At 43.9% G+C, this 26895-nt stretch overlaps 1 protein-coding gene across 4 annotated transcripts in view; it reads right to left on the bottom strand.

Annotated features, from left to right (window-relative positions):
• Window positions 1-25736, bottom strand: part of INPP5K (inositol polyphosphate-5-phosphatase K) — an 86104-nt gene extending 60368 nt beyond the window's left edge. For 2 of the 4 annotated variants that reach the window (XM_040423541.1, XM_040423540.1), the window contains exons 1-2: window positions 25619-25736; window positions 1638-1707 (exon numbers count right to left, since the gene is read on the bottom strand). In XM_040423541.1, the coding sequence (XP_040279475.1) occupies window positions 1638-1707; window positions 25619-25646 (98 nt within the window). In that variant the 5' untranslated portion in view covers window positions 25647-25736. Of the gene's footprint in view, window positions 1-1637; window positions 1708-25618 lie in introns of those variants that run through there. The other 2 variants (XM_040423542.1, XM_040423543.1) reach the window with 2 other exon arrangements.
• Window positions 25737-26895: the final 1159 nt, after the last annotated feature.

The raw sequence follows: 26895 nt of genomic DNA on the forward strand, positions 1-26895 counted from the left end.
ATACCGCAGCATGCTGCGCTTTTTGCTCCGGGCAAAAACCCTGAACACTTGCCGCAAGGCCGGATCCGGAATTAATGTCCATTGAAAGGCATTAATCCGGATCCGGCCTTAAGCTAAACGTCGTTTCGGCGCATTGCCGGATCCGACGTTTAGCTTTTTCTGAATGGTTACCATGGCTGCCAAGACGCTAAAGTCCTGGCAGCCATGGTAAAGTGTAGTGGGGAGCGGGGGAGCAGTATACTTACCGTCCTTGCAGCTACAGGGGCGCTTCAGAGTGACGTCACGGCGCCCCACGCGCATGGATGACGTGATCGCATGGACACGTCATCCATGCGCATGGGGCGCTCTGACGTCATTCTGGAGCGCCCCGGGAGCCGCACGGACTGTAAGTATACTGCTCCCCCGCTCCCCACTACTACTATGGCAACCAGGACTTTAATAGCGTCCTGGGTGCCATAGTAACAGTGAACGCATTTTGAAGACGGATCCGTCTTCAAATGCTTTCAGTTCACTTGCGTTTTTCCGGATCCGGCGTGTAATTCCGGCAAATGGAGTACACGCCGGATCCGGACAACGCAAGTGTGAAAGAGGCCTTAGTTAAGCTACAGGGAATTATGAACAGTTCCAAATACCAGTCAATATTGACACAAAACCTTCAGGCTTCTGCTAGAAAGCTGAGCATGAAGAGGAACTTAATCTTTCAGCATAACAAAGCATACATCCAAATCAACAAAGGAATGGCTTCACTAGAAGAACATTAAAGTTTTGGAATGGCCCAGCCAGAGCCCAGACCTGAATCCGATTGAAAATCTGTGGGGTGATCTGAAGAGGGCTGTGCACAAGTGATGCCCTCGCAATCTGACAGATTTGGAGTGTTTTTACAAAGAACAGTGGGCAAATATCTTGCCAAGTCAAAATGTGCCATGCTGATAGGCTCATACCCAAAAAGACTGAGTGCTGTAATAAAATCAAAAGGTGCTTCAACAAAGTGTTAGTTTAAGGGTGTGCACACTTATGCAACCATATTATTTTATTTTTATATTTTTTCTTCCCTCTACCTAAAAGATTTCAGTTTGTTTTTCAATTGGGTTGTACAGCTTATAGGTCACATTAAAGGTGGAAAAAGTTCTGAAATTATTTATCTTTGTCTTATTTTTTTACATCACAGAAACCTGACTGATTTTAACAGGGGTGTGTAGACTTTTTATATCCACTGTACATGGATAGTAGCCATGTTGTAGCCGAGTTGTAAAGGACCTTGTCCACCACCCAGAGTAAAATGCTTATTTTCTTATTACCCTCAGGGTCAAATTGGATTTGAAGATGAGAGTGAGGATTAGAAAGAAAGACGTTGAACAAACGACTGTTGTTCTGTGTTGTGTCCTACGGTACGTCTGTAGAAACCATGGTATAGCTAATCAGGATAAGGGCTGAATTGTGCAGCTAAAAATACAATGAAGTGAGTGAGCAGCAGGTAGACACATAATGAAGTATTTTATTATAAAGCAACCATATAATTACTTGATGTAAACATCCATATCTGTTCTAACATTAACAGTCCAGTAGTTATTTTATCGTTCTTACATTCTTCTACAAAATGGTCGTCAACTTTTAAAAAATCCCTAAAACATACTTACTGTAAATGAAGCTTATTAGAGTCTAGCGTTAGTGATTCAAGGCACAGATTGTCGGGGTCCATTTCTGATCCTAAAAGAGGTTAATGAGAAACAGATATAATTCCAGTTTCATTGAGTCGTATTGCATTTTCACAATGTCTATTTTTTGGCAATATTCTAAAAGGCAAACACTAAAAAGGGATATTCAGAGATTATACATTAAATGGGTTTTCCAGCCATTCAAAAATAGTTTTATATAAACCCAATATGGATAAAAAAAACAAAAAAAACTGTACTTACCTTTCAGAGTCCTGCTAATCCTATGATGATGGTTTCCAGATCCACCGATGGTCTTTGCTTACGCTGCTAGAGTGATGACACATGACGCACTGTCAAAGTAAGGCTACCTTTACATCTGCGCTTTTCCTTTCCGGGATTGAGATCCAACATAGGATCTGAATACCAGAAGAAAACGCTTCCGTTTTGCCCCCATTCATTGTCAATGGGGAGAAAACTGAAGTGAACGGAGAGCACCAGAATGCATTCCGTTCCGTTTGGTTGCGTTCCCATACCGGACAGAAAAACACTGCACATTGGATTCGGAGGAAGACGCTGGATCCGTTTTCTTTTGTGTCCCAAAAAATAATTAACTGGCACCACTGACTTACATTGTGTTTCATGACGGATTCGTTTTCTCAAACACAAAAGAAAACGGATCTGACGCCCATTGACTTACAATGGTTTTAGTGCCAGATCCTTCATGACTATTTTAGAGATAATACAACCGGATCCGTTTATAACGGATGCAGACATTTGTATTATCCTAACGGAAGCGTTTTTGCTGATCCATAATGGATCCGTCCAAAATCCATGTGGAAGATACGCATAAACTGCACTGCTGTGTGCATGTACCCTAAAGAAATCTGTCAGGGGAGTACATCGTCGAAGGACCTATAGGAGCTCTGAAAGGTAAGTACTGTACATTGGGCATGTCCACAAGTTAATTTATGTGGTCTCCAATATAGACGAGAACCATAATCTGCAGGTTGTACATACTTACTATGGCTCCCATAGCAGCGCTCATACACTGAGTGTTATTATGATCGTGTAGTCTACTGAAAGCCCTGCCCGCTGTAATAATGTGTGGGCTATGAGCTGAGCACTGTGATTGGTCAGCGCTACAGCATAGGAGAAAGAGACTCCGGCAGGTTCCCCTGGGTGGAGCCTAACTATGAAGATACCGGAGGCTATACCGGGCGAACGGAGTTTAGAGGTTTTATTCTGGTGAAAGGTCCTCTTTAAAAAAAATAAAAAAAATAATTTAACTCGCCTTAGTCCACTTGATCGCGATGCCCGGCATCTCCTTCTGTCTCCTTTACTGAACAGGACCTGTGGTGAGCATTCATTATAGGTCAAGGACCTGTGGTGACGTCACTCCGGTCATCACATGATCCATCACCATGGTAAAAGATCATGTGATGGATCATGTGATGACCGGAGTGACGTCACCACAGGTCCTTGACCTGTAATGAATGCTCACCACAGGTCCTGTTCAGTAAAGGAGACAGAAGGAGATGCTGGGCATCGCGATCAAGTGGAATAAGGGGAGTTAAATTATATATATATATTTTTTAACCCCTCCAGCGCTATTTTACTATGCATTCTGTATTCAGAATGCTATTATTTTCCCTTATAACCATGTTATAAGGGAAAATAATAATGATCGGGTCTCCATCCCGATCGTCTCCTAGCAACCGTGCGATTTTCACGCAACCCCATTCACTTCTATGGGGCCTGCGTTGCGTGAAAAACGCAGAATATAGAACATGCTGCGATTTTCACGCAACGCACAAGTGATGCGTGAATATCACCGCTCATGTGAACAGCCCCATAGAAATGAATGGGTCGGTATTCAGTGCGGGTGCAATGCGTTCAACTATCGCATCCGCGCGGAATACTCGCCCGTGTGAAAAGAACATCTCTGATGTACCCTACACTTTGATGCAGCTTACAGACAGCTTGTGGACTTCAATGAGAATGGTGTAATGGTACTGCAGAGGAATTGAACACGTTCCCTACATATCACAGCTGACATACTAGATGAATACTGGTCAGGCCTTGCTATGCTGGTATATAAGACAATCTAAAGGATTGAAGCAGAGAGTAGAGAACATCTTGCCCACTATTAAAGACTGCAGATGATGCTTTCCATTATTTAAGGTTCACATACAAGAGGTTTGTCACACAGATTTCTTGGTTAGCGGATCAGACAGATTAAAAACTGTACGTGAAGACTTCTTTCTTGATGAAAAGTCAGTTCTCCTCACATAAACCATGTGGGATCAGTGGTAAGTGGCTTACAGTTTTGCATGCTCAAGGCAAGCTGTCACACACAGGAAAAAGCCAGGCATCGCCCCCAAACAAAACCAGTGAGTCTGCCGTCACGTGAGACCGGCGGACAACTAGATCACCACATCAAGGCACTGCAATGGCTCCTAGTACCCGAGGGTACCACTACACAACTAGCCAGCTGCCCTAGAATTAAAGCCTCATGTGTAAGACCCCAAGAAAGCTCCATACCATGTTGTAGGGAGATGTAAAACAGACTAGACCCCTAATAAATATAGGCCCCAGATCCGACCCTCTTAGTAAATACAGACCTCATATATAGATACAGATTCTTTCAGACCACCCAAATAAAATACAGACCAGACCCCCTTCATGGTGACCGATGGATATATAAGTCATGAGCTGGTGGTCGTTCCTGCGATATATCCATGATGATAGACTCATGGGCAACTACTTAATGTCCCCACAAGATTGCAGTGGGAACTCGGCTGTAATACACTGCCGGTCTCCTGATGCAACTGCTGAGATCAGAGCCATCTCCAGTCCCAGCAATTTAACCCCCTATAAGTGGCTGACAGGGGGAGGGTGCTCCCTCTGAAAGCACCCTCAATGCAATTGTAGATTAGAATACTGACAATCTTCGAGGGGTTGGACACCCGACTTCTTCGCTCCCCCTTCTCTGCTGCCTCGCTTGGGTCCCCTGCTGTAAATATCCATTCTGATGCTGTCAGTGACCTGACCTCCTTGCGTCATGTGACTAATTGACATGCCGCAAGGGGGTTAGGTCGCTATTGCAGCTGCGTCAAACCGAATATTTAGAGCTCGACAGCCAAGGCTACAGAGTAAAAAAAATGGGATCCAGTTGCAGGGAGTAAGTATGAATCCCTGTGCAGGTCTGGCCGCTAGGAGTGTTTATGGGCCTCCTTAGTTGTTGGGCCCCATAGCAGCTGCTGTGCCTGCTACTATGGTAGATACACCCATGTAAGACAGAAAAAGATGATGTCATCAAGATTCAATGTACTGAATAGGGCTGGGCGATTAATCACAATATTTAGAATAATTTGCCTTTTTGGTGCCCAGTGATGGTTTTTAGAAAAATCATATCGATCTATTTTCATTGGCTGCTCACAAAGCACCGTGGTCACATGGGATGTGTACGGCAAATGAAAGTATAGCTGTCATTGCTCTCCTTCTCTGTAGGTGGCACCAGACTTTGGAGAGCGCATCCTATAGGAGAAAAAGAAGGGCCTATTTCCAGAAACTGATACAACAGCTGGCAGATCCGCCTGTGATATGGGGCAGCAGTGATAGAAAGAGCTCTGCCACCTGATTCCAATGACCGGCATGTTAAAGGCCATGTACACCATTGGGGACAATTTTTTTTTATTATTGCATTGCACTCATTTTGAGCTAAAAAATTTTTTTTTTTCAGTTGGTCTTTATTAAAAATTTTGAGGCCCTTTCTCTGTACAGCCTTGAGATTATTTAGTAGCATAAAAAATAAACAGAAAATGGCCAGCTCGCAAGAAGTCAAATGAATCTCATTTATTCCTAAACTTCTAAAATCTTGTTATATACTAACATGAATATGACATATAGCAATATAAGAACAATTGCAATTATAAAATCAATCAAAATATTGGATGGTAGCAGGCCGTGCTCTATTTTGGTGAGCTTCCCATAATTGTTTTTTGTACACTTATTTAGTAGCATACTCTGTATTTTTACTGTGATCACTCAGGTAGCTAAGTTGACGGCTCCTCATCTCTGACCTCCTAAACACTCATTATAGCTCAATACTTATCTTACTCATAAGAATGTGGCTTAACCCCTTAAGGACTCGGCCCTATTTTACCTTCTGGACTTGGCCATTTTTTGCAAATCTGACCAGTGTCACTTTAAGTGCTGATAACTTTAAAACGCTTTGACTTATCCAGGCCATTCTGAGATTGTTTTTTCGTCACATATTGTACTTCATGACACTGGTAAAATGAAGTAAAAAAACCATTTTTATTTAAAAAAAAAAAATACCAAATTTACCAAATTTTTTTTCAAAATGGCAAATTTCCAAGTTTCAATTTCTCTACTTCTATAATACATAGTAATACCTCCAAAAATAGTTATTACTTTACATTCCCCATATGTCTACTTCATGTTTGGATCATTTTGGAAATGATATTTTATTTTTTGGGGATGTTACAAGGCTTAGAAGTTTAGCAAATCTTGAAATTTTTCAGAAATTTTCAAAAACCCAATTTTTAGGGACCAGTTCAGGTCTGAAGTCACTTTGCGAGGCTTACATAATAGAAACCACCCAAAAATGACCCCATTCTATAAACTACACCCCTCAAGGTATTCAAAACTGATTTTACAAACTTTGTTAACCCTTTAGGTGTTCCACAAGAATTAATGGAAAATAGAGATACAATTTCAAAATTTCCCTTTTTTGGCAGATTTTCCATTTTAATATTTTTTTTACTTTTACAAAGCAAGGGTTAACAGCCAAACAAAACTTAATATTTATGGCCCTGATTCTGTAGTTTACAGAAACACCCCATATGTGGTCGCAAACTACTGTACATGCACACGGCAGGGCGCAGAAGGAAAGGAATGCCATACGGTTTTTGGAAGGCAGATTTTGCTGGACTGTTTTTTTTGACACCATGTCCCATTTGAAGCCCCCCTGATACACCCCTAGAGTAGAAACTCTATAAAAGTGACACCATCTAAGAAACTACACCCCTCAAGGTATTCAAAACTGGATTTTACAAACGTTGTTAACCCTTTAGGTGTTCCACAAGAGTTATTGGCAAATGGAGATGAAATTTCAGAATTTAAATTTTTGGGCAAATTTTCCATTTTAATCCATTTTTCCCCGTAACAAAGCAAGGGTTAACAGCCAAACAAAACTTAATATTTATGGCCCTGATTCTGTAGTTTACAGAAACACCCCATATGTGGTCGTAAACTGCTGTACGGGCACACGGCAGGGCGCAGAAGGAAAGGAATGCCATACGGTTTTTGGAAGGCAGATTTTGCTGGACTAGTTTTTTTGACACCATGTCCCATTTGAAGCCCCCCTGATGCACCCCTAGAGTAGAAACTCCAAAAAAGTGACCCCATTTTGGAAACTACGGGATAGGGTGGCAGTATTGTTGGTACTAGTTTAGGGTACATATGATTTTTGGTTGCTCTATATTACACTTTTTGTGAGGCAAGATAACAAGAAGCAGCTGTTTTGGCACCGATTTTATTTTTTGTTATTTACAACATTAATCTGACAGGTTAGATCATGTGATATTTTTATAGACCAGGTTGTCACGGATGTGGAGATACCTAATATGTATACTTTTTTTTTTATTTATGTAAGTTTTACACAATGATTTCATTTTTGAAGCAAAAAAAATAATAATCATGTTTTAGTGTTTCCATAGTCTGAGAGACATAATTTTTTCAGTTTTTGGGCGATTACCTTGGGTAGGGTATGTTTTATGCGGGATGAGATGATGGTTTTATTGCCACTATTTATTGCCGATACGTCATGTTATTGCCGATACGTCATGGGTGCCTAAGGGGTTAAATAAGTGTTTATGACCTTTTAGTAATTTATAGATAAGATTTATTAGATGACCGGCACAAAGTGACAGTACCATTCACACAGCTAGACAAACAGTAAATCTTTTGTGACAGAACGGCTTAATATTTTTAATAAAGACCAATTGAAAAATATATATTTTTTGGTCCAAAATGAGTAAAATGCCAGTTTGTAGGTGAAGGCTTATCATTTCTGTTAGCTAAGAACACCTTTAAGTTTGGTTCCCAGTGGTTCAGGCAAATATACGGCACCGCGATGGGCACTCCGGTGTCCTGCACATTTTCGAATATCTATCTCGATAGGTTTGAGGACAGGTATATTTTTTCTGTGGACAACCCCTACCTTATCTATACACAACTATTTATACGCTACGTGGATGACATTTTCGTGGTGTGGTCGGGTACTGAGGCTCAATGTAAGGAGTCTGTCTCCTTTTTTAATTGCACCAATGACATGAACATGAAGTTCACCCTTAATTTTGGAGGGGAGTCTCTTGATGTTCATGTCATGGTGCGCAACAATACTTTAATCACCGAAGGGTTTCGTAAGCCTACTGCCTCTTACACCCTCCTGCACCACGAGAGCTTTCATCCCCGTAGCGTAAAGGAATCTGTCCCTTATGGACAGTTTATTAGGCTTAGAAGAATTAATAGTACTAACGATGGGTATATTAACTAGGTTACTGAATTGAAGGAGAGATTTTTGAGAAAGGGCTATATACCCAGTGATCTTAATTTATCCACGAGTAGAGCATACCAACACACGCAGGAGAAATTATTGACCAGGAGTAAATCAGAAAAGGGATAACAAGGATAGCGGTGATAGGTTTGTTTTTTTGTTTAAGTTTAGTCTTGTTTCAGATCTTATAAAACGGGTGATTTGCAAAAATTGGGATATTTTAAGAAATGAGCATTAAGGAGTACGCGGAGAGGAAACCCCTTTTGGCCTTTAAGAGGTGTCATACAATCATGGACACTTTAGTCACCAGCCGCTTTCTCGATGATAGGACGGCAGACTGGCTAACAAGCAGCAAGCCCGTAGGTAATTTTAAATGCGGGGACTGCTCATTTTGCAAGTATAACCACCAGAAGAAATACCTTGTGTTCGGAGAGGTTGGACGCAGGATTAACCAGTTCATTACCTGCAAGACTTCTTATGTGGTGTATGTGGTCTTATGCCGGTGTGGGTCTTTCTATGTGGGAAAACCATCAGTCCTATGTTTCAAAGGTTTAGGGAACACCTTAACTCAGTGAAAACAGGCAAGGGATGCCCCCGGCTTATTGACCATGTGCGTCGTATGCATGGAGGTAATGTTAATTGCCTTAGTTTTGCAGGTTTGGAACTGGTTCCTGTGTCGGCAAGAGGAGGCGATAGGCATCGTCTACTTCTCCAAAAGGAGTCCAGGTGGATAATCCGTACCGATGCTATGGGTCCCCTGGGCCTGAATGAAAGGAATGATCTTAGTGTCTTCATATGACAATTTATCCTCTGTTATTGGCTTTAATTGTATGTCTTGCACTTTAAGGAGGTGAGAGTGTTGGTGCTTGCTATGACAACCATGCAGGATGACGCCTTTAAGTAGGTGTGCATCGACGCCATGACCTCAGTAGCCAAAAGAAGAGCGGTTGCGCGAAACGGCCGTCGCTGCAGTCTAGCTTTCCGAGACATGTGTGTCTGCCCCAGCCCTATGTATGTTTGTACCTATATGGAGGAATGAAGAAGAAACTTCTGACAGTGGTGAGTGCCGTCTACTTTTATTTTCTACAATCAAGAGTTACGCAAGTTGTCTGGTCTTTTGGCTGACCACCACTAACACTGTGTGTGACTGGGTATCGGAGGACGTCCCATCGCGTGAGGAGTGACCGAGCAGTGCCGCCCGCTCTTTTTGATTTCTTTCTTAGTATGCAATCATAAAATAATTGCCCCCGAAAGTGTACATAGCCATTAAGGTCTTTATGTGAAGTTCCTGGCCCTGAACGAGCCCTTCCTCCCAGTTGGGCAGCATCAGTGAGGAGGGCTATCTGGCCGTCAGTGACTTCGGCTAGTGATACCACTCCAACAGGTGGATGGCTGCATCCTCATAGCGTTATAGTACAGTACGTTAAAAAATAATAATAATAAATTAATAGATAAATGTCCTTAACCCCTTAAGGACATAGGACGTACCGGTACGCCCTATTTCCCGAGTCCTTAAGGACACAGGACGTACCGGTACGTCCTGACTTAAAATCGGCATTCCGGCGCCGCGGGGGTTAATCGGAACGGGATGCCGGCTGAAATCATTCAGCCGGCATCCCGTAACAATGCAGGGGGGGGTCATTTGACCCCCCCCGTATCGACGATCGCAGAAAACCGCAGGTCAATTCAGACCTGCGGTTTTCTGCGTTTCCGGTCCATTCGGGTGTCCTGTGACCCGATGAACCGGAAAAAGACTGCGATCGGTGGCGTAATTATACACCACCTATCGCAGTCCGAGGATTTGGAGAGGCGTTGCTGGCCCTGGTGCTGAACGCCGCTGTCCAGGGTGCTGATTGGAGCAGGGGAGAGAGGCGCGAGATTCAAACTTCCTGCGCTCCTCTCTCCCCTCCTCTTCCTGTCCAGCACCCTGACCGTGCAGCACCGTTCGGCACCAGCTCCTGCGTCCCCCTAATCGCCATCCATCACCCTCCTGCACCCATCGCCACCCAGGTAGGTTAGGGTCAGTGAGGGAGAGGCACCGTTAGGCAGGGAAAGAAGGGAAAAGTTAGAAAAAAAAAAAAAGTTCTTTTATTTCAAAACTTTTTTTGATCCATCAGACCCCAGACCCCCCCACCAGCCCCGCCCCCCCCACCAGCCCCCCACCAGCCCCCCTTCCCCTCACCACCACTTTTTTTTTTTTTTTCTGCGTGCGCTGACTGGCCGGCACTTTTTAGCGTCCGTCCACTGTTAGCGCATCGCCCACCCCACCACCGCACCACCCCACCGACCGCTGATCAGCGTTGTACCGCTGATCAGCAAATTTGAACTTTTTTTTCCTAACACTTGCCCTTTCTTTTTTTGCCTTTTTTAGTACGTGAACACCCGTTGCCCCCACACACACGCACATATAATAAAGGTTTCCACACACGCACACTTACACGCACACACACCCATGGCCCGCCGGATGTTCTCGGCCGAGGAGGCATACGCCCAGATTGCCTCCGACTCTGAGAGCCCCAGTGAGGATGAGGATGACCCCACGTTCCTTTTGTCATCCGCATCCTCCTCATCATCATCGGATGATGATGAGCCACCGAGGCGGCGGAGACGCCGCCAGGCGGAGCCAGGGGCCCCACATGCTAGGGATCCTGTGGCCCACCCTAGTACGAGCCGCCCTGGGGTTCGTACTGGTTTCCCGGCCCACCAAATAAGTCCACCGGAGCCCCCTGCCGATGAACTTAGTTGGTGTCCCCCAGTGGACTTTGAGCCTGAGATTCCGGATTTTGCTGGCAATCCTGGAATCCAGATTCCCACAGTGGGGTTTACTGAAATTGACTATTTTAGTTTTTTTTTCAGTAACCCACTGGTGAATCTGATGGTGGAGCAGACGAATCTGTACGCCCAACAGTTCGTCGCTCAAAACCCAGGCTCATTTTTGGCTAGACCCGGTGGCTGGACGCCGGTCAGTGCAGCCGAGATGAGGACATTTTGGGGCCTCGTGCTGCATATGGGTCTAGTCCAAAAACCCAGTGTCAGGCAATACTGGAGTGGGGACGTCCTATACCAGACCCCACTGTACAGTATGGTCATGACACGCTCCCGGTTTGAGGCCGTCCGGAAATGTCTGCATTATTCCGATAATGCAGCATGTCCACCCCGAGGTGATCCTGCCTATGACCGGCTGTATAAGATACGGCCGGTCATCGATCACTTTGGGGCCAAATTCATGGAGGCCTACGTACCTGGAAGGGAGGTCGCGGTTGATGAGTCTCTCGTTGCGTTCAAGGGGAGACTCAGTTTCCGCCAATACATTCCCACAAAGCGGGCGAGGTATGGCGTGAAGCTATACAAAATTTGTGAGAGTACCTCAGGGTACACTTACAAATTTCGTGTGTACGAGGGGCGAGATTCCCGTATTCAACCCCCAGAATGTCCCCCCACTCTGGGTGTTACCGGGAAACTCGTGTGGGACCTTATGTACCCACTGCTGGATAACGGTTACCACTTGTACGTGGACAACTTTTATACCAGTATCCCCTTGTTCAGGTCCCTTGCCGCCAGATCCACGTTCACTTGTGGGACCGTGCGGAAAAATCAACGCGGCCTCCCTGCCTACCCCCTCCAGGTACCTATCCCCAGGGGTGAGACCTGTGCCCTTACCAGTGGAAACCTGTTGCTGGTCAGGTATAAAAACAAGAGGGATGTCCTTATGCTGTCCACAATCCACAGTAACAGCACCACCCCAGTCCCTGTGCGAGGTACCGCGGCAACGGTCCTCAAGCCCGATTGTATCGTCGACTACAATCGGTATATGGGAGGAGTTGATCTCTCTGATCAAGTCCTCAAGCCATATAACGCCATGCGCAAAACCCGGGCATGGTACAAAAAAGTTGCGGTCTACTTGGTACAGGTTGCCATGTACAACTCTTTTGTACTATCCCGAAGCGCTGGCAGCACAGGGACATTCCTCCAATTCTATGAGGCAGTCCTCAAGGCCCTGATCTTTTCGGACCGGGAAAGAGCAGGCCGGAGTACCTCGGGAATTGGAGGCGCCCGGATCGTCCCTGGCCAACACTTTCCAGGTGTGGTCCCCCATACTGGAAAGAAGGGACGAACCCAAAAAAAGTGCAGAGTGTGTCACAAGAGGGGGATACGGAAGGACACCACCACTCAGTGTGACACGTGCCCCGATCATCCGGGCCTCTGCATTATCGATTGCTTCAGGGAGTATCACACTTCCATGGAGTACTAAATTTTTATAATCCCCAACAGTCCACTAGAGAACATAAAAAACTATGGCTCTCAGACTTTGGAGACACGGAAACATTTTTTTTTTCCCAAAAAAATATTAGTTTTAGTGCAGGCATCCTCAAACTGCGGCCCTCCAGATGTTGTAAAACTATAACTCCCAGCATGCCCAGACAACCTACAGCCATCAGCAGGGCATGGTGGGAATTGTAGTTTTACAACATCTGGAGGGCCGCAGTTTTTAGGATGCCTGCTTAGTGTCTCCAAAGTCTGAGAGCCATACATATTGGGCATCGTCGCGTGCGTAAAAGTCGTCGCTATAAAAATAACTTTTGCCCAAACGCCTCGGATGAACGGTGTTAAAAATATAAAATAAAAACGGTGCCAAAACACCCATTTTTGGGCAAAATTTCCATTTGAATCCTTTTTGCCGGTAATAAAGCTAGGGTTAACAGCCAAACAAAACTCAATATTTATGGCCCTGATTCTGTAGTTTGCAGAAACACCCCATATGTGGTCGTAAATGGCTATATAGCCGCACGGCAGGGCATAGAACAAAGGGAACTCCATATGGTTTCTGGAAGGCAGATTTTGATGGACAGTTTTTTTTTTGACACCATGTCCCATTAGAAGCCCCCCCTGATGTAGCCTAGACTAGAAACTCCAAAAAAGTGACCCCATCTAAGAAACTACACCCCTCAAGGTATTCAAAAGTTACTTTACAAACTACGTTAACCCTTTAGGTGTTCCACAAAACTAAATAGCGAATGTAGAAACAATTTTAGAATTTAATTTTTTTGTTACATTGCCTCAAAAAGAGTAATATAGAGCAACCAAAAATCTAATTTACCCCTAAAATAGTCCCAAAACAACAACCACCTTATCCCATAGTTTCCTAGATGGGGTCACTTTTATGGAGTTTCTACTCTAGGGGTGCATCAGGGGGCTTGAAAGGGTACATGGTGTCAATAAACCAGTCCAGCAAAATCTGCCTTCCAAAAACCATATGACATTCCCCTTCTTCTATGTCCTGCCGTTTAGCCAAACAGTAGTTTACGACCACATATGGGGTGTTTTTGCAAACTACAGAATCAGGGCAACCCATTTTGAGTGTTGTTTGGCAGTTAACCCTTGTTTTACTCCTGGAAAAAATGTATTATATTGGAAACTTTTCCAAAAAATAGAAATTTCAAAATTGTTTCTCCATCTGCCATTAACTCTTGTGGAACACCTAAAGGGTTAACAAAGTTTGTAAACCCAGTTTTGAATACCTTGAGGGGTGTACTTTCTTAGATGGAGTCACTTTTTTGAAATTTCTATTCTAGGGGTGCAACAGGGGGCTTCAAATGGGACATGGTATAAACAAAACCAGTCCTGCCAAATCTGCCTTCCAAAACCCATATGGCGTTCCCCTCCTTCTATGTGCTACCGTTCGGCCAAACAGTAGTTTACGACCACATATGGGGTGTTTTTGCAAACTACAGAATCAGGGCAACCCATTTTGAGTGTTGTTTGGCAGCTAACCCTTGTTTTACTCCTGGAAAAAATTGATTATATTGGAAACTTTTCCAAAAAATAGAAATTTCAAAATTGTTTCTCCATCTGCCATTAACTCTTGTGGAACACCTAAAGGGTTAACAAAGTTTGTAAACCCAGTTTTGAATACCTTGAGGGGTGTACTTTCTTAGATGGAGTCACTTTTTTGAAATTTCTATTCTAGGGGTGCAACAGGGGGCTTCAAATGGGACATGGTATAAACAAAACCAGTCCTGCCAAATCTGCCTTCCAAAACCCATATGGTGTTCCCCTCCTTCTATGTGCTACCGTTCGGCCAAACAGTAGTTTACGACCACATATGGGGTGTTTTTGCAAACTACAGAATCAGGGCAACCCATTTTGAGTGTTGTTTGGCAGTTAACCCTTGTTTTACTCCTGGAAAAAATTGATTATATTGGAAAATTTTCCAAAAAATAGAAATTTCAAAATTGTTTCTCCATCTGCCATTAACTCTTGTGGAAGACCTAAAGGGTTAATAAAGTTTGAAAAAACAGTTTTGAATACCTTGAGGGGTGTAGTTTCTAGAATGGGGTCATTTTTGGGAGGTTTCTATTATCTAAGCCTCACAAAGTGACTTCAAACCTGAACTGGTCCATAAAAAGTGGGATTTTGAAGATTTCTGAAAATTTCAAAATTTGCTTCTAAACTTCTAAGCCTTGTAACATCCCCAAAAAATAAAATATCATTCCCAAAACAATTCAAACATGAAGTAGACATATGGGGAATGTAAAATCATCATAATTTTTGGGGGTATTACTATGTATTACAGAAGTAGAGAAACTGAAAGTTTGAAATTTGCTAATTTTTCAAAATTTTTGGTAAAAATTGTATTTTTTTATGCAAAAAAATTAAATTTTTTGACCCAATTTTAGCAGTGACATGAAGTACAATATGTGACGAAAAAACAATCTCAGAACGGCCTGGGTAAGTCAAAGCGTTTTAAAGTTATGAGCACTTAAAGTGACACTGGTCAGATTTCCAAAAAATGGCCTGGTCCTTAAGGTGAAAATGAGCCCGGTCCTTAAGGGGTTAAATACAAAATAATTGAGATTTTTTTTAGCAAAATAGCCCAGCCCTAGTACTGAATATCTTTAAGATGGTATAATAAGGAAAGTGTAGAGAGCAATAAAGATGCTGTACAGAAGATCCAGGAGTATGGACGGTGCAGAGCTACTGCAGAAAGGAACTGATGACGGAGGAATCTCCATTTAACGCACCAAGGGAATGGATGCTCTGCATATATCACAAACATGATACTTTGTCTATTTGTACATGTTACATTGTAACAGATCAGCAACCAAAACTTCACTTCAACATATAAATGTCCATTGTCAGGATATACTTCCATGTGCTACAATAGAAAAATTACCGATGGAATTTGCAAGCACATTTTAGTAATTTAGGTTAGCAGAATTGCAAATGTAACTTAAAGGATAACTGTCACATTTAGACCCTAATTTCAATTTTCATATATGTAGTTACTAATAACATGATATTCCAGAATCAGTTACTATTAGACTGACTTACCCCATATTTAATAAGATTCAGCCCTTAGGAACCAGTCTGCATAAAACTGCAATTTCAGTATTCAGTTAAAATGGCCGCCACTGCCCTCACCCTGAGGCTAATCCCGCCTGCCCTCACTAGCCAGTAACAATAGCCCCCCAAAAGTGTCAGTAACCGGAGCCCTCCCCCCTAAAGGGTTAATCTCCTGCAGCACAAAGGGGTCCTCTTACCACATGTTGCTTTCATTTATACACTGAGCAGACGGCAGATCTCCCTTCCCTGTTGTGCGCTGCTTCCACTCTGCATTCTCCAGCTCTGCTGAGTGAGGGAGCGTCTGCCAAGCGCAGGGACAGGGAGAAGTGCACACAGCCCAGGCACTGTTATCAGCTGCTGGGGAGGACCTGGCTTTAATCATTTACTTACAGTCCCTGGCTGTCAGTAATGTGACCTTGCACATTGCGTCCTCCGTCCTTCAACAGATAGACGGACCATATTTTAAGCACAGGTAAAAGTAGGCAGTACAGGGAACAAAAATGTGGAATTAAGGGGTAATTGAATACACAGTGAAAAGTTGAAATAGGGCCACCAAGGTGATATTAATCACCACAATCCAATACTCCCAAAAAAAAAAATACGACAGTTATCCTTTAAAGGAACCTTACCAAGTGTAATTGAAGACCCCTTCAAATATATGTAACACGTAGGATAGGCTTGTAATACATTTATGCATTACCAGTGCCTGAAGTCACCAGGTCCTCAGGACAAGACATTCTGCTTCTGCTTTGACCTTGCTTTGCCTCCTCAAAGAGACATGGGGCACATCTAAGGTTCTTTTGAATCGGCCAAATGAGGGTTCATTGCCCAAGTAAACATGGCAGGGATTAGCTGACAATCTATTGCTCATAAAGTAAGAAAAAATTTAAGTAAGATTGGGCGTCACTCAATATTAGGCAATCATACAGACAAGTTGGATAGTGTCAGAAAGTTTATATATATATATATATATATATATATATATATATATTCACTCAAAATGATGACAACATGTTGCATAAAACAATACAAATCAATATATTAAAATAGTGCATATATAAGAACTCTTGGGGTAATAAAATTCCCTTTGAAATAACTAAAATTCAATCGCACTGAGTGCCTAAGGGCCCTTATAGCCGTGACTGTTGATAGATCTTCCCAACAGTTGTAGTCCAGAGACAAATGTAATCCGAAAACAGATATGGATAAAGCAATAGTCCAAAGACAAATATAATGGTTATCCACAACTTGTATAGTGACTGTATGTCACACAATTTGATATAAAAATCAATGGTAGTTCCACACTTTATCTCACAGTCAATTTTGTACTATAAACTGGGTACTTTACCGCTCCTGATGTTAGGCCGCTTGTGCGCCAAAATCCTCCGGTGCAACGCTCTTGTTGTGAGCTGCAAGGACCTGTGAGCCGGATCTCTATATGAAGTTCCCCACGTTCCTGGCTTTTCGTTGTGGCGGTCTTTCCGCTTTGACCTTTCAGGACCTGTTGTGGCGTCCCACGTGGTTTGCTGGGAGGTCAGGTGACTTTCAATTCCAGGCGGGGTTATTTCAAATTTCTTTAGCCTTCAAATGTGGATAAGATGTTTTTCTTTAGTCGTCCCTCACTGTCATTTACCATACGCGTTTCGGGGTGAAAGAGCCCCTTCCTCAGTGGTATAGACAGTGAAGACTGAATGTCCTTTATATATCGTAATTAATTGGTGCATTGCATGTTGGGACAGTGAGGGATTCGAAAAACATGGATGTGGATTTCGGTTTTATACCGATTTTTTCAAAGGTTCAGTGCCATCTATATATTATATATACTTGTAGAGAGCGCATATACGATTTCTTTATTTTTTCGTCTTGTTTCCTTAGTATCTTATATAGGATGCAGAAAGCCACATATTTTTGATACATTTTTTTTAAAGGGGCATCAGAATTTTTTCTCTGTTTTAGTTTGCAGAGATTTATGGATACCGCATATGAGATATCTTCATCTTTTTGCTATATTCCTCCAAGTGCAACAATTTATAAATAGAAATGGAACTACATATAAATAACCATAAGGACATGAATATATTAAGTATAAAATTCATTGAATCAAAAAAACACTTTATATTGTAAAAATAGATATACAAAGATCAAAAATTACATGTTACATTGTAAAAGACACATTATATTATAAAAAACGCAAATAGAAAAATCAAGAAAACGCACATGCGGTTTCATTGCGTTTTTTAATGCATTTTTGCTAAAAATGAAGTAAAAATTGGAATAAAAGTAGGATTGGAGACTTCTGGTGTTGTTTTCAGGTATGGTTTGTGTGTATGTCCCCGTATAATGTAATATATTCAATAGAAGTAGACATGGTGTGTATGGGGACGCGGGCCTACCAAGAAGGGGAGATCTGGGTGCTGCGAAACAGCCTGACACAGATGTCCCATTCGAGATAGACCAGCGTCCCTTTTATAGGAACCCAAAGAGTTCCATGTCTGCGTTCAAACCCTTTGGTATTAGGGAGTCAAATTTGAAAATCCTCTTTGATTCGATTCTCGACATTCGGAGGATACGGTTCCCTCCTCTCCATGGATATTCCACTCTTTCTAATGCCATATATTTAAGGGTAGATGGATCACTATTATGGTGGTCCCTATAATGCTTGGATAGGGAATGCAATTCATATTCCTTTTTTATGTCCGTTTAGTACACCCTATATATTGTTTACGGCATACACACCATGTCTACTTCTATTGAATATATTACATTGAATTTTAGTTATTTCCAAGTGAATTTTGTTACCCCAAGAGTTCTTATATATGCGCTATTTTAATATATTGATTTGTATTGTTTTATGCAACATGTTGTCATCATTTTGAGTGAATATACACTGCTCAAAAAAATAAAGGGAACACAAAAATAACACATCCTAGTTCTGAATTAATTAAATATTCTTCTGAAATACTTTGTTCTTTACATAGTTGAATGTGCTGACAACAAAATCACACAAAAATTAAAAAATGGAAATCAAATTTTTTAAACCATGGAGGTCTGGATTTGGAGTCACCCTCAAAATTAAAGTGGAAAAACACACTACAGGCTGATCCAACTTTGATGTAATGTCCTTAAAACAAGTCAAAATGAGGCTCAGTAGTGTGTGTGGCCTCCACGTGCCTGTATGACCTCCCTACAACGCCTGTGCATGCTCCTGATGAGGTGGCGGACGGTCTCCTGAGGGATCTCCTCCCAGACCTGGACTAAAGCATCTGCCAACTCCTGGACAGTCTGTGGTGCAACGTGACGTTGGTGGATAGAGCGAGACATGATGTCCCAGATGTGCTCAATTGGATTCAGGTCTGGGGAACGGACGGGCCAGTCCATAGCATCAATGCCTTCATCTTGCAGGAACTGCTGACACACTCCAGCCGCATGAGGTCTAGCATTGTCTTGCATTAGGAGGAACCCAGGGCCAACCGCACCAGCATATGGTCTCACAAGGGGTCTGAGGATCTCATCACGGTGCTTAATGGCAGTCAGGATACCTCTGGCGAGCACATGGAGGGCTGTGCGGCCCTCCAAAGAAATGTCACCCCACACTAGGGATCGACCGATTATCGGTTTGGCCGATATTATCGGCCGATATTGAGGATTTTGAACGTTATCGGTATCAGCATCTATTTTGCCGATATACCGATAACGTTTTGGGAACACAGAACGCGCTGCTCTCAGCGCTCTCTGTGTTCCCTCCGCAGCACAGGGGAGAAGGAAGCAGTGTCTCCCTCCCCCTGTGATGCTGCTGCCGCTGCCGCCAATGAGGGGATAGAACATAAGAGGAGGGGAGGGGCTGTGGCCGCTGCGCCACCAATGAAGATAAGCCTTTCATTCATTCATATACAGGAGGCGGGAGCTGGCTGCAGAATCACATAGCCGGCTCCCGACCTCTATGAGCAATAGCTGCGGTCCGCGGTAGTTAACTCCTCAGGTGCCGCGGATCGCAGCTACCGCTGATAGAGGTCGGGAGCCGGCTATGTGATTCTGCAGCCAGCTCCCGCCTCCTGTATATGAATGATCGATAGACTTATCTTCATTGGTGGCGCCCCCCCAAGCCCCCCAGTATTAATCATTGGTGGCGCAGTGCGCCCCCCACCCCCATCCCGGCCAATAGTAAAAACATTGGTGGCGCAGTGCGCCCCCCCCCCCCCCCCAGTATTAATCATTGGTGGCAGTGGCCACAGGATCCCCTCTCCCCTGCTCCTCCGATCGGAGCCCCAGCTGTGTAAGCCTGGGGCTCCGATCGGTTACCATGGCAGCCAGGACGCTATTGAAGCCCTGGCTGCCATGTTCAGCTCCATGCTGCTGTGTGCACTATGCACAGAGCAGCAGGGACAGTGTGAGATCCTATTCACCCTGATAGAGATCTATCAGGGTGAATAGGACAAAGGTTCTAGTCCCTAAGGGGGTTAAAAGTTAGTAAAAAAAAAAACACAAAAATATTAAGTATAAATGAAAAAGATTTATTAAAAAAAAATACACATTAACAATAAACATATTAATTTTCAGCAGATTTGTGTAGGAATTTTTTTTTTTTCTCAAAAATGAAAATTCCCAGAATATCGGTATAAATTATCGGCTATCGGCCTGAAAGTTCACAAATTATCGGTATCGGCCCTAAAAAATCAATATCGGTCGATCCCTACCCCACACCATTACTGACCTAATGCCAAACCGGTCATGCTGGAGGATGTTGCAGGCAGCAGAACGTTCTCCACGGCGTCTCCAGACTCTGTCACGTCTGTCACATGTGCTCAGTGTGAACCTGCTTTCATCTGTGAAGAGCACAGGGCGCCAGTGGCGAATTTGCCAATCTTGGTGTTCTCTGGCAAATGCCAAACGTCCTGCACGGTGTTGGGCTGTAAGCACAACCCCCACCTGTGGATGTCGGGCCCTCATATCACCCTCATGGAGTCTGTTTCTGACCGTTTGAGCAGACACATGCACATTTGTGGCCTGCTGGAGGTCATTTTGCAGGTCTCTGGCAATGCTCCTCCTGTTCCTCCTTGCACAAAGGCGGAGGTAGCGGTCCTGCTGCTGGGTTGTTGCCATCCTACGGCCTCCTCCATGTCTCCTGATGTATTGGCTTGTCTCCTGGTAGCACCTCCATGCTCAGGACACTACGCTGAAAGACACAGCAAACCTTCTTGCCACAGCTTGCATTGATGTGCCATCCTGGATAAGCTGCACTACCTGAGCCACTTGTGTGGGTTGTAGACTCCGTCTCATGCTACCACTAGAGTGAAAGCACCGCCAGCATTCAAAAGTGACCAAAACATCAGCCAGGAAGCATAGGAACTGAGAAGTGGTCTGTGCTCACCACCTGCAGAACCACTTTTTATTGGGGGTGTCTTGCTAATTGCCTATAATTTCCACCTGTTGTCTATCCCATTTGCACAACAGCATGTGAAATTGATTGCCACTCAGTGTTGCTTCCTAAGTGGACAGTTTGATTTCACAGAAGTGTGATTGACTTGGAGTTACATTGTGTTGTTTAAGTGTTCCCTTTATTTTTTTGAGCAGTGTATATATATATATATAAACTTTCTGACACTATCCAACTATCCAACTTGTCTGTATGATTGCCTAATATTGAGTGACACCCAATATTACCTGGGAAAATGTAAAAAAAAATGGGGAAGAAACAATCTTTATTGACACTTTTTAAAAGCAGCAACAAAAAATACTTTATTAGGCTACATTCACACGAATGTATGAATGAGTCCACATCCATTCCGCAAAATTGCGGAACGGGTGCGGACCCTTTCATTTTTATGGGGCCGCAAAAGAGGTGGACAGCACACCGTGTGCAGTCCGCATCTGTTGCTCTGTGCCGCGGCTCCGCAAAAAACCCAGAACATCTTCTATTCTTGTCCGCAATTGCGGACAAGAATAGGCATTTTCTATGATAGCCGCGGCATGTGGGCCAATATCCGTGTTTTGCGGATCCACAAAACACAACGTTTGTGTAAATGTAGCGTTAAATTATGTTCCCTTTCTGTAAGGAAATATTGTTTACTGTGGCTGCGATGGAGCTAGAAGCTGGAGTGTGAGCTGTGGCGGCATTTTTTATTTTTTTTTTGGGTTACCCTTTGCGCCCCATAAGGTCATACAAGATATTTGGGGGTATTTAACATTCATTTATTATTTTATTGCTTTACAAAGCTGTGAAGCCTCACTACAGAGCTGCTAAGACCCACAACTCATACAGATCGCTAGGACCGGAGCAGAAAGTGGCATTGCCACTTTCTGATCTGTGTATACAGTGCTCATGGAGCTCTGTGTATACAGCGATGGGGGAGGCAGGCATGGTAAAATATACATACCTGCCTTCTCTATGGACAGCCCTGCTGGCACCAGGGACAGACTGTGAACTTAAAGTGGCCCTGGAAGAAGAGTAAAAGTGGCCCCATGTTGTAGGCAGGTCCAAATTGACAGAAGGCAGGGCTAATACAAGTAGGCAAGGCCAACACAATTAGGAGGAGCCAGCAATACCATATTGCAGCACAAAATACCGCCCCAGTAGAGACAAATACCATGGTGTGGCACAACGTGCTGCTCCAGCAGGGCCAAATACCACAGTACAGCACAAAATAATGCCCCAGCGGCACAAACTATCTCCCCAGAAGTTGCTCCTCTGACACATTCTGTCCTTCTACTCCATTTTCTTCAGGATGACAACACAGTTGAATTCAGGAGTCAGAAGGATACCTGGGTACTTAAGACTGCCAGCATTAAAGGGGTACATTGTATAATGACAGTGCTTAGTGCTACAACTCAGCCCCATTGACTAAGCTGCAACTAGGCCATGTGACTAGGAAGAGGCCGCAACGCTCACGGAGCAATGGTCTCTTCTAGCAGCTGATAGGGGGAGGGGGAATAACCCAATTAACTAACTCTAGGAGCGTCAGATCATTACTTACCTGGTTTGCAGCTGTGAGAAGCACTTGGGCAGCCCGTTAGGGCACCGGCCCACCAGGAGGTTTCCCTGTAAAGTCTATGGCCAGTCCGCCCCTGGCTGTCGCTCCCGTATTTGCACAATCTCCATCTAGCTGCTAATTTTCACGGATGTTCAGGAGGTCCTTGTAGAGTTCAGTGCGGACAGCCCGGATGTTTACAGTCAACAGACGGTCCACAGGAGGTTAAACAAGCGGCGTCCTAAATCAGCCAACATAATACACCCCTACTATTGCGGATGCATCTGAATTCTGGCATGTTTGGCATCCAATCCTGACACAATTTTGGTGAACAATGCTGCATTTTAGACAGATTTTTTCTAACAAATTTGCCAAAAAGGAGAATCTACTGCGCTTAGCCCCCTGTTTGGGGGGTATATCTGAAAATTCAACAATAAATCAGATTTACTAATGAAACAGCACCAGACCTCTCCTTCATACTGACCCCCACAGAACCTGCTTTGAGCCAGAAGTCACTTTTTGCACAAGTAGGCGGGGCGGCATATGTACGCCAGTATTTGTGGCGGCATCGGTGGGCATGAATGGTTGTGTGGAAGGGAGCGCTACACCACGAGCACCCATAGAAGAACAAAGGAGGTCCGTCATAACATACAAGACAGATTGTGCTTTGCTGACAGATCTCAGTAGCTTCCTTCACACATGATCAGATTCTTCACTCTCCTTGTTCTACAATGATCACACTTTTGCTGGTATTTTATGCGCCACAATCAGAAAACTAATCAGGATTTCCTCATGTGAAGTTCTGAATATTTCACGCCAAGCTAAATACTTATTATATCAAATGGATTTTCACCAGAGCCGCTGGAGGACACTTACCAAAACTGGTGCTAAGGGAAACGGGCTTATTGCCTAAACCAACCAAAGGAGTTTTGAAAAATGAAACATGGAATCTGACTGGTTGCTATGGGCAACTAAGCCCCAGTTTTGATAAATGTCCCCCAGTATGTATGTGTACTGGTGACAACAGATGAACATGTTAGACGATAGACCAACTTTAACACCTAAATGCTTTTAACTTACAGTATGTACTTAAATAAAGGGGTTGGCCCTAGCTTATGCTAAGTTATGTCCCTGAGGTGGGCCCCAAGCCTATCTTTAGAACGGAGCCTGCAAAATAAAGAAAGGCACACCAGCCATGTAAGGCCGTCCTCCATTTATTTCTAGGGGACTGCCAAAGATTACTGAGCCCTGGCTCGGCTATTTCCATCCGCCCCATAGAAGTCAATGGAGCGGTGGCCACACTTGCGCAGTGCGCTTCCAATTCATTTCAATAGGACTTCTGAACATAGCCGAGCGCGCCGCTTGGCTATTTCAGCCAGTCCCATAGAAGTAAATGGAGGGCGGCCTGGCATGTGCACTGCGCTTTTCTTTACTTGGCGGGCTCCATTCTAAAGACAGGTGCAGGCCCCAGTGGTGGGACCCCCACTTGGCAGACATTGGGGGCTTTTAACAAAAAGCCCACATGATAGTCTTATAAAGTTCTACTTAAAGGTATACTCTGGTGAGAAGCCGTTATCCCTTAACCACTGAATAGGGGATAACTGTTAGATTGGTGGGGATCCCAGTGGTCAAACCCTTACTAATCAGGAGAACGGGAACCCTGGTGCTTTTATTGTGTAAAAAAAAAAGATTTTATACATATGCAAATTAATCTGAGATGAGTCCTGTACGTTAGATGAGTCAGGGACAGGGCTCATCTCAGGTTAATTTGCATATGTATCAAATAGTTTTTTTTACACAATAAAAGCACACAGAGCAATGGGGACTGGGTATTGCGGATGTGCTAGTGGCCATCTAGCAACCCATGTCCTCAGCTCTATCTACAATATCCCGGTGACCAGTTCCCTTTAAGGGGTTGTCCCATCATAACTTATTCCCCATCTACAGGATAGGTGATAGGTATCTGATCAGTGAGGGTCTGACTGCTGGGACCCCAACTGATCACAAGAACGGGGGTCCCTGAGTACCCTGCTCTATTCATCCCAACGGGGCCGCCAGACATAGTTGAGCCTTGGACTGGGCTTCCTTCAACAGTCCCTTAGAGAATGAATGGAATGGCAGCGCACATGCTTGCCCATCGCTCCATTCACTTGGGGGACTCTGGAACCGGTCTCCGCTCAGATACAGCACTCATCATAAGGGATAAGTTGTTACGGTGGTAGAACCCCTTTAACTGATGATCCTCCAACTACCCTGCCATGTGTGAATACACCCTAGAGGGCTTGGATGACATCACAAAAGAAGTAAAAAAAGAAATATATTTTATTTACATTGAAATATCAAATAAATCTTTCATCCCTGTACATGACATATCCAGGATTCTTGCTATGCAAAGTATGCGCAGACCGCATGCTCATCACTATAAAGATGACATCATGTACTAGTCACAAGCCAGGTGACAATCCATAGCCATTACAGCACAGTAAGCAAGACAGTGGTGACATCATAGGATTCCAAGGATACTTCCTCAGGACTGTGGACTATGAGGCCCATCTCCTCTCAGACATGTGTGCCGTTTGTGATGTACATGGCCAATGGAAGAGCGCGTTACTTTTTTGCATTATTTCTGTGCTGTGACATCACTGATTCATTTCTGTGCATCCCCATGCACACTATCATACTATTGTGATATCACTGTGAGCCTGATTGCTGTACTGCTGTGGCATTACTGTGAACACTGTGCTAGTGATGTAACTTCCCACCATTGTGACATCACTGTGTGCATTATCCCAACCTAATTGTAAGCTTCTCATATCCATGGTGGTGTGGGGCCCCATTTTAAGTGTCACTATGGGCCCCATAGGTCCTTGTTACTCCCCTGATCAGAACCTCAGGACAAAGGGGGGAAATACTGTACAATAAGACCCTTATATAATAAGCAGATCCTCTGTCCTTGGGGGGTGGTCACCATGCCCCCTATATTACAAAGTACAGCTATGCAATCAGGACGTCGAGCACCTGCGGACCCCTGTGATGTCATCACATGAGACCGACAACACACCGGCTCTTACCTGCCCCCGCTCCTCCCGGCTCCTCCATTCCGTCTCGCTGACAACTTTATATCACGTTTGTTTTGGTTATGTTTTTGTTACCTCCACACTCCCTTCCGTGGGCGGAGCTAGGCCCGAGATGTTAGACACGTGACTAACAACGCTAGGAGACATAGTTGACATCTCTGTGGTGATTGGCTGGTAGTGGACCCTGCCCCTGGATACCGAGGACGCCATTTTTGTTAGTGGCAAGGGTTGGATTCCGTGCAGAGGATTGGTTCATACACGTTGTAATGGACATGGAATATAGATGGGAGGAGTGCTTACATATGGCGTCTCCCTTTTGGTCTCATCTCCCCAATGACTCCTCTTCTATGTTATGAGGTTCACATGAGTCAGAATAATCCGTATACTTAGTAATAGAAATATGGAGAGGTTTCTCCTTTCCTCAGAGCAGTCACCAGTTCTGATGCACACTTGCCATTTGAGAAGGGAGAGTCAGAAGACTGCAAAGGATTCTGCTGCAAATACACATTTGGTGCTAAGGAAAACTGGTTTTGTTGCCCTTAGCAACCAATCAGATTCCATCTTTCATTTTCCAAAGGAGCGCTGAAAAATGAAAGGTGGAATCTGATTGGTTGCTATGGGCAACTAAGCCAGTTCTACTTTTACACCAGTTGTGATAAATCTCCGCCATTGAATGTTTCCGGTGAATGTACTCTAAGGCCTCATGCACACGTGACGTCCGTGTTGCATCTTTATTTTTTTGCAGACCTATTGACTTCAATGCGGACCAGAAATGTTCTATCTTTTTGCAGATTGGACCCACAGATCCGGACAGCACCCGGATGACATCCATGTGTGGACCCATAGAAATGAATGGGACTGTGTGCAGACCGAAAAAGGGGACAGACACGGATACAAACTATGCTTGTGTGCATGAGGACTATGGCCACATTCACGCAACCGCGGTGCTGCCGTGCCCGTATTGCAGAAGGGCTAATGAGTATGTGCCTCCGCGCCGCAAAAGATAGGACATGTCCTATCTCTTTTTTTTAAAATTTATTTATTAAGAAACAAGAAAATTTAAACAAATACATATTAACCCCTTCAGGACCCTGCCATATTTCACCTTAACCCTTTCACTCACTGCGTTTTTTCTTTTTCTTTTGCGTTACCCTGCCTTCCCAGAGCCATAACTTTTTTCTTTGTCTGTTCACATAGTCATATGAAGGCTTGTTTTTTGCGGGACAGGTTGTACTTTTCAACGCCATAATTTAATATTGCATATGATGTAG

Source organism: Bufo bufo, chromosome 3, assembly GCF_905171765.1.
Source record: "Bufo bufo chromosome 3, aBufBuf1.1, whole genome shotgun sequence".
NCBI classification, from domain to species: domain Eukaryota; kingdom Metazoa; phylum Chordata; class Amphibia; order Anura; family Bufonidae; genus Bufo; species Bufo bufo.